Raw genomic sequence first — 8883 nt, forward strand, 5'->3', positions numbered from 1 at the left:
TGAGGTGGAGCTCTTTAAACCAACCAACCTGAGGATGAGATTTTAATCCTCTGTCTGCATGTTCAGTAGTCATAATATACAAACAGGTTGTATAGGATGTGACGTGTGTGTGTGTGTGTGTGTGTGTGTGTGTGTCCCTGCACAGGGACTGCAGGCGACGTGCACATGAGCATACAAGTGTGTTCACAGATGGCGTTGGGTACTATGTGAGCTAATGGTAATTGCACCTTGGCGTCTGGTAGGCAGCTAAAAAAAGCTTGCTGTTTGTCTTTCATGGCTGCTGCTGGTGTTATCTGCGAAAATGTCTGGAGTCTGAAGATGCTCTGATTCACGTCGCGTAGAAGCGACATGAAAGCAACAATAATTCTACATTTCATCTGATCAGCATGTGCCCAAAATATATGCATGCATGCCACTGAATAAAATGAATAAAATGATACTGTATATGATATAATCTGCACGTAAGATGCATAATGTTTTCAAGGACTGTAAAGGAGAGTGATTGTGATTAATTACTACTGTCAAGCTTGGTGCGTATGGAAACACTGGGGGCTGTGTATTATTTAATTTGCTTTAAATATTAGAGCAATATTTGTTCAAACCTCACTTCCTCTGATGTGCAGCCATCGCTTCTCAGAAAATGTCAAAGAATAAAAAATAAAAAATCGGCATTGGTTTTGTAGTTAAACATCATGCGCTCACTGTATCGTAGTTTTGCAGATTTGAGAGCTGGAAGCCGTAAACTTTGTTTCTGATGTTAAGTCTAAGACATCTAGAAACTGCTTTTGATCAAAGGCAGAATCCTATTTCAATAATCCACTGTGGTGCCAACTTCAGAGAGGGAGAACGAGAGAAGATTAGTGTCATGTTACCCCAGTATTGTATACTTCAACTTGCAAACAGAGCAGGAGGACGTGTCTTCCTCAGTACGGAAGAAACAGCAGTATATTTTATACTATACAACTTTGGTGGTTTTTCAAACTTCAGTGAAGAGCTCTGGAGGAACTGAGTGACATGAAAAGTGTGTTGCAGTCACCACCTAGTGGAATTATAAGCGGTGGGATGATCAAAATATTTTCTCTTCGCCATGAACGTTCACTTGCTGAGTGCTGAGCTGCTTTACGCACATTGAAACAGAATTTAAAGGATGAGCTGTGGCTGTAGTCAGCAGGACGTGCAGAAAAGAAGCAGAGGTGGAATGTGATTAAGTGTATCACACTGAACATACTTGGAGGTAGATGTTGTACTTTTCAGTGCATTAGATTTGTTTGACAGCGTTAGTTACTTTGCTTTTTATTCTTGCTTTAATTCAGATTGTCAATATAACTAAACTAATAAATGATTGTATATTTTTTTAGATTAAGCTACCAAACATGATAAAAGAAGTTCAAATGAGCTCCACTTTTACCAGCTCTAACATTACTGGTGCTTATATATTAAATTAGTTTTGCTTTCATCCTTATTCCATCTTACTTTTAATGTCATCAAGTAAGTTTCTCTTTTATTCATTTTTTTTTAAATCTGTTTTAATGTCCGTTAGGTCTTTTTTCGTGTAAGTTCTTTGTTGTAAAACACTTTGAGCTGCAATTCCTGTATGAAAGGTACTACACAAATCAAGTTTACTATCATTATTATTAATTTAAAATAGGTTATTTTTCATAATGAGTACTATTATACCATTACTCTTGATATTAAGTGTATTTTGATTAGATTTTGGTTTTGCTGCTTTTACCTTTTTAAGTAAAAGATCGGAATATTTCCTTCACTAAAACAAATACTGGTAGACATGGATAAATCTTCTACTGACATCTAATGGTGATTCTTGGACCTTGGAAAATTCAGTCTCCAATTATTTATTTATATAATGTGTAATATAGAGCTACTTGGATTGAAGTGCCATCACTGTGATCAGCTCGGTATTTGGAGCTTAAACATGTGATAAATGTAAAATCTGTCAGGGAATCTTGTTCGGCTTAAAGAAAGCTCTGTCTTTTATAAGAAGCTTCACATTGCTGTGTAGCGGCCAGTGATCCAAGCACAATATTTTTAGAAATGTTATTTACTTTTCCCTCATGGAGATACTGTTGAGGGATTTTTCCCCTGAACTGTTTTAACTGGATTTTTTTTTTTTTTTTTTTTTTGATTTATGCTGTTTTGTTGAAATAATGTCTGCACATGGTGCCAAGTTTCCAGCAATTGATAAGCATGTCCTCAAACTGAAGCCAGGTGGTGCTATTTGAGTTTCCAGAGTGTGTTTCCTTACAGTCTGGATGCTGGGAAATCAATAATTGTAGATACATGAACAGCTATTTGATCAGCTGTTTGACTCAGAAATAATTTTAATTAGAGGGAACTTCGTGCAAAAACAGTAACTTTTCAAAAGCTTTGGTTGTACTTGATTGTTTGAGTTGTACTTTTTCCTTCACGAAGACGCCGCTCTGTATTCAAACATAATGTATTAACCTGGAAATAAGACTTTGCGGTGCCCAGATATTTTCCTCAGGTGAGCAAGGGGTCAGTCCTGGGAGTGTTTTGTGTGTTGTGGCTCCACCAAGTGGTGAATATAAGCTACTACAAGGAGTCTTTAACGTTTGGCACTTGCTAGTCAACCAGCATACCATACAATTAATATATCAGCTAGTATGAGTTCAGAATACGACCACTGAGCAAGAAATAACAGGTGAAAATGTCACTGTGTGGTGTGAACTCTGTGTGTACACTCATCAGGAGTGTAATTGTGCGTGTAACTGGACGTTGCAACAGTACGTAGAATTAATTTCAAAGGGTTTATTTAGAAGAATACTGTCAAAAATGCAAACTTAGGTTTGTACAAAGCAAATTAATCACAGGACACGACAAACTTGCAACACAAAGTATACATTTCAAGAATAGTAGATAAAAAGCACCATTTTTCAAGACTAGATTACAAAATGCATTAAAAAAAAGGTTTATTTGGCATATCAAGTACAATGATAATTCAGGAAAACTTCATGAGTTTATGAACACTTCTTAACTTTAAACTTTTAGTCTCTGAGGATGTTCTCGTTTCCTTCAAGAAGAACACAGCTATTCTGAATAAGGCACATGGTTCAAAGCATTGGACACTCAAAAACATAAAAGAAAAAGAAAAAAAACATGTAAGAAGCTTGATACTCTGGCATTTGAAGCGACATCTCTTTGGCACAGCTGCATGATTTTTGTGAGAGACACGAACTCTATCACGTAAATGAGCATGACAATGTTAACTTGACAACACTATGTACAAAATGTATGTAAAAATGTTATAAATATGTCTAAAAACCACAGACACTATGTACATCTTTGTACTGAAGCAAGGCAGGATTACTCGTCTTTGTTATCACGCACGATGGATTTGTGGAAGTCGGGTGCCAGCATGCAACAAAAGTCAATATGTCACCAACGCCTTTCTAAACACATTTTGAAGTCACCGCAGGAAACACGTGCAGTGACACTCAGCCCTTGTTAGAACTCACAAAGCGAACAGGTTTGATATTTTTCAGCATGGGATGGGAACACAATGCTTTCTGAAATACAGCTAAAAACAATCCCCAGCAGTGATAAATGTCTCCATTTTGTGTTTACAATTGTTAATGACACATGCACTTTTGTTGTATTGTTGGGATGTCAGTCTATGGTCTGTGGGCAGTAGGCACAGTGCGATGTTGTTGTAAGGGGTATCCTTACTACCCCTCCTCTTCTCTCCTCTGCTCCTTCTCTCATTCTTTCTTCCTGAGGACGATATAAATGAGACCGCTGATGAGACAGAGAGGGAAAGCCACCCAGGCCAGCACGTAGGCGTAGCCGAACTGCGCGTCGGATCCATCATCCGGACTCATCACGGTGTAGATGATCGCCCCGCACATCACGAACACACCTAAGGGAGAGATGACAGGAGAGGTGAGGGGGATCTTGCAACTCCACCCCTTTGTCTGCTCGGGGTGTGTCCGGCCGGCGTGTGATCGAGTCATACTCACATGCCAAGATCTGGAAGATGGCGGTGAAGAAGAAGCGTCCGCCCTTGACCAGTCTGAACAGCTGATACAAGAATGCAATGAGGGAGAAGAAGCAGAAGAGTATCGACAGGATCATGAGGGCTTGAACTGCCTGGATCCAGTCTGGAAGAGAAAAGATAAAGAGCGAGAGTTTAAACACTTGAAGGCACAATGCATCACTTCAGCTTGTTTTCTGGGATCGCTGACAAACCTTCATTGCTGGCTGGTTTGCAGTGGTAGCCTCCACTAGCTGTCGTGCAACTGTACCATAGATCTGTGCTCCTATCCCCACCTACAGTCCAGGCCTGGGACACACAACAACACAGAACCATTTAAACGCACTGCAGCACTCGTTTGACCCTTTAACAGCAACAACGATCACACAGTGAGCAGCTGGAGTGTTTGCCAGCTTGCTCACATTCACAGTTTAGACTGAAAGAAGTGGAACCTACACTGGCTGCTGTGGACACAATGAGAAGAATGAGGGCGATAAGGTGCAGGATGAGCACTCCGAGCAGGATGAGCAGCATTTTTCAAGTAGATCTAAAAGAATACAGACAGAAGAAGTCAATCCACATGAAGTTACAACCCCACCAATCCCCTTGTTAGGCACTGTCCGCGCGTCTCGACGCTAGATGGCGCCGTTTCCTCACTTGGGCACCAACCGCAATGTTTACCTCAATGTGAAAGTATCCGCTTACAAACGTAGAAGGAAAGACGGAAGGAACTTTAATTTCTTCCCGATGGGACTAAAAATGGTCAGAGTTGACTCTGGGCTGTACAAATCGATTCTCGAGTTGATTTCACTGCTTGAACTTTTGATCCGTGGTGATCCATTTACAAGATTTAATTACAATTCGTTAATTTAAACGAGGCGCGTTTGCATAATTAGTTTAGAAAAAAAAAAAGCCCCAGACGATGAAAAGCTTGGCTGTGGGTCGATAGGAGTGAAAGAAAGAATGATTCACGACTAATCAATGCATGCTGCTGGAAAAACAAACTCAACCCATCTGCATGAAAAACATTCCAGCGTAGTGCCGCCATGCGTGCGCCTCCACCTTCTCCGCTTTAGTCTCTGCTGTGAGAATATAAAACATATCTACGCCTAAAGTGGGAGCACGCGAGCGAGTCAGGCGCAACACGTGAGACTAAGAGCGTTTTCGCGTCTTTTGAGTAAATCCAAAGTCGGTTTAAAGTCCAGGGGTGAAGTCCTGTTGCATGAGTGGAAAAACAAAGTCAATGGAAAAAAAGATGAAGAACAATCATTTCACAGACTAAAACAAAAAAAAATCCGACACATTAAGTCCAACTTACAAGAAAAGGCAAAGCGAGAGGTTTTGAGTCCGTGAAAGAGGAGCGCCGGAGTGAAGAGTTGAGGAAAGTATCGGCGGGGATCTGCTCCTCTCGACTCTTTCTCTGTAGCTACTATTCCAGATGTGGCTCACACACCCCAGTCAGACTCTTTCTCCGCCTGAGAACACCGCCCTGCAGGCCCTGCACGTCACCAGAGGCCCGCTCCAAAGCCTTTCCTTTTTTTCTTTCTTTCTTTCTTCTCCTCGCTGTGGCAGCCTATCATCTGGATCGTCCTAAAGTCCACAGGATGGAGTATCCTGTGGTATCATTGTGCAAACCGCAACGCCTTAAAAGCGTCCTGTGACTGACTCTGCATTTATGCCCCCCAACAAACAGCCATTATTTCACACCTACTGATAAAACAAAACGATTACACAACATTTAAATTCCAGTGAGGGCATGTTGTGTCTATGGTGCTCTGTTATTTTATAATTCATGTGTTACTGATGCATTTTATGGCTGTGATCTTTTTATGCTCCCTGTAAAGAGCGTGATCCTGCACCCTGAGCTGTCCACTATCAACATACTGCACATTAACTGTAGGATGATCATATTCCTTAACTATATAACTAGTCTGTATTCTACATCAGCACAGCAGAAGTTCAAATTTTAAGTGGCCCCATCTGGCCACCCATATGAAAAAATTCTGGGGCCCCGCTGACCTGAAATCCTCACAGCTTGAGCTCTAGCTGCCAGGACAGTCAAGAGGACTCTTCACCTCGTTCCAGATGGTTGACGGTGGCACTACTGACCCTCACTGAGTGGCTGAACTTAAATGTGCACATTGAGCTTCATAAGCCACATATGTCCGGCAGTTTTCTATCCAGATAGTGTGTGTGCTTGCATGTGAATCAGCCCTCTGGAGGCCCCATGGTATGCCCAGAATGCCTGTATGTGTGTGCGTGTGAAGCAGGCCTCCTGTTTACTCCTGCGTCTGCAGACAGAAGGGAGAGTTTGTCCACTGCCAAAGGGAGTTAACACGGTGCAGTGTTTCTGTCATGCTAAATTGATGCAACGGCCTGGCTCTCCACGCACACACGGCTGAGGAGTGAGTGACAAAGGCTGCCCGGCACAGCCCGTCGTGGTTCCGCATCCCTCATTATGCTGTGGTCTCAGGCCATTTCCTCGCAAGTGACAAAGCTGTAAACCAAACCAGAATGCAAACAACAACAACAACAGTGTCAAAAGAACGAGCACACATTCGCTTGTTTTGAAACCCTCCCGGTCCAAACGTGATTGTGATCAGCTGCTGCAGTCAGAGAACACAGCTTGAACGCCCCCTCCAGCACTCTCTCCTCTTCCTTGCAGTTTCTGGCTCATCAGGTGGATTCCTGTGGCCTGTGTTTGTAAACACGCAAGGGGAGGAACTGCAAGCTGCTGCCCTGGCTCGCTGTGGGATGCCGGGGTGAGGCAGGAGCCGAGAGTCCCGGCAGAGCTGGAGGAGGCAGAGGGAGAGGCGGCTCTTTGACAACCAGCCGACCACTCAGCTGGACGCGCTGCTGTTTATGAAGATGTAATTGGTGCAGTGGTGAGGTGCGGGGCAGTGCCAGCAGCAGCAGGGTGAGGAGAAGTCAAACCTGGCTGCCCAGCTGGAGCAGGTGTGTGTGGAGTCTATAAAATGTCACAGTGGTCCAACTCTGCTCTTTGGTCAGAGAGGATTCACACATAATCCTGCCCTGTTACTCACCATGTTCAGAGCAGAGGAGGAAAGGGTCGGATCGGTTTTGTCCTGCTGAAGTGTAAAAAATGTAAAGAAAACATCAATAAAGGTAGCTTTAAATTCTAAAGCTGCTCTGTTGTTGTTGTAAGTCTCCTAACGCAGCATCTGTGATGCATTCCTCAGCAAATGAAGCTTCTCAGAGTGAGCTACGGTTACAGGAACCCCACCCTTTCTTCATTACAACTTTTATTAACTTTAATTTAATAAACCGTGAGCTCGCACCCATCTTATCATTACACAGTGGTTGGATGTTTGATAATTTTTATAAAATTGCAGTTGTTATTAGAGGTTTTGTGACAATTATTTCAGTCTGAAACACACCCAGTTACAGTGAGAACACAGCTATATGTGCTGGGTTTCACACGCTTTACCTCGCTTGCTTATTAGCACCAACCTCTCTGACTGATTACTTTGTGCTGTCAGTGATAGCTCAACCATAACCCCAGAGAGTTATGATCTGTCTCACACGGCTGAAAACACTGGAAATCATCCAAAACTTTTACCCCCATTAAAGGAAAACACACAGCTCCTCTTCTTGTGAAGGATTACAGAGCAAACAGGCAGGAGCAGCTTCACCAGTAACTGTAGTCACGGCCATTGTGGCGAGGCCGCGGCTGAAATTTAAAACCGACACACCCTGTTTCATTGATGGATTCACCAGGACACAGGTGAGCTGCTTTTTAGAAAGCTAGTTAGTGGAATTGGCAAAGTTTGTGGATTTTGAACGGGAGTATTTTTCCCCAGATGAACCTCACAGAAAAGCAACAGTGCTGTTAAAAGCAGTACCTCGAGCAAAACAGCTGACCTAAAAGATAACCACAGTGGCGTCGCTGTGATTTCACTGTTATTTAATGAAAGTACAAATTGTAATGCTGTAAAAAATTGCTTTGCCCTGCTCGTTGGAAAAGAATCTGTTTTTAATAGGAAATCACACCATCCTTCAAGAAAATGTTGATAGCTCCAGTTTGGACATGAATCCTCCAATTCTTCTAGTGTCCCTACAACTATAATATATTGATTTTGCTGTTGGCTTGATATGGCTGTTAAACTTTTGATCTGAATGTACATTTACACCAGTAATTCTGGATCAGCTTCATTGTTAAGGACAAGGTGAGTGCTAACTTTCGGTTTTCTTTTTGGCATCAGTGAAAATGATGTCAGGTTTGTGTTCACCTCACATCGCATCAAAGTCAAGTCGAGACTTGTGTTACAATCGAGGCGTATTACTGGAATGGTCCTCTGTTTTCTGACAATGATTCATCCTCGTTTCAGGCCCAGCCTCGGTATACAGAGCTGGGCTCCACCTGCAGGAGTGGCCAAATGACTGTTGGACTGCGCCAGCTCCAATAGCAAACAGAGACTGAGAGAAGAGTGAGACAATTAGGGATTAGGTGGTTTTGGATCTGACCCTGGCTTGCCTTGCCTGGAGGACGTCTTAGTGGGACAGCTGGACAGGCATATTTTACTCTTGGGAATATAAAGGAATGGCGGAACGCCTCAGTGCTCCTTCACCTATGGAAGCCACTGCCAAAACAAGAGGAAACACTAAAGCTCTGAAGTCAGTCTTGCCACATGTCATCAGGAGTAGCTGACAACGCCTCTCCACACAAAAAAAAAAGAGTCAGGTCATCTCACTGGTCATCTCTGGCTCATCACAGCTGCGAAACCTTGAAGTCTACTCCAGCTGCTCTGCAGATCTCCATGCTTTTGTTACAGCTTGGGTTAGTTTGGTCTGTTTGTGCTGTGACCCTGTTTGGTGAAAATGCATCCCTCAGCTCGCTTTGAAACCATAGACAG

General features: G+C 42.8%; 1 protein-coding gene across 1 annotated transcript; it reads right to left on the reverse strand.

The window, feature by feature from the left end:
- Positions 1–2768: 2768 nt before the first annotated feature.
- On the reverse strand, positions 2769–5451 carry pmp22a (peripheral myelin protein 22a). Its single transcript, XM_076752884.1, has 5 exons — positions 5328–5451; positions 4466–4556; positions 4225–4318; positions 3996–4136; positions 2769–3895 (listed from the first exon to the last, which is right to left on the reverse strand). Exons 2-5 carry the CDS (start codon positions 4541–4543, stop codon positions 3738–3740), a joined length of 471 nt encoding a protein of 156 aa, XP_076608999.1. The 5' UTR covers positions 4544–4556; positions 5328–5451; the 3' UTR covers positions 2769–3737.
- Positions 5452–8883: the final 3432 nt, after the last annotated feature.

Source organism: Chaetodon auriga, chromosome 16 (genome assembly GCF_051107435.1).
Source record: "Chaetodon auriga isolate fChaAug3 chromosome 16, fChaAug3.hap1, whole genome shotgun sequence".
NCBI lineage: Eukaryota > Metazoa > Chordata > Actinopteri > Chaetodontiformes > Chaetodontidae > Chaetodon > Chaetodon auriga.

Excerpts from the sequence above, each read along its gene's own strand:
- pmp22a (XM_076752884.1), bottom strand. The coding sequence starts at position 4,543 with ATGCTGCTCATCCTGCTCGGAGTGCTCATCCTGCACCTTATCGCCCTC. Across the intron at positions 4,319-4,465 it reads TTGTGTCCACAGCAGCCAGT|GCCTGGACTGTAGGTGGGGA; the intron begins GTAGGTTCCACT and ends TGTGTGTCCCAG. Across the intron at positions 3,896-3,995 it reads CATCTTCCAGATCTTGGCAT|GTGTGTTCGTGATGTGCGGG; the intron begins GTGAGTATGACT and ends TCTCTCCCTTAG.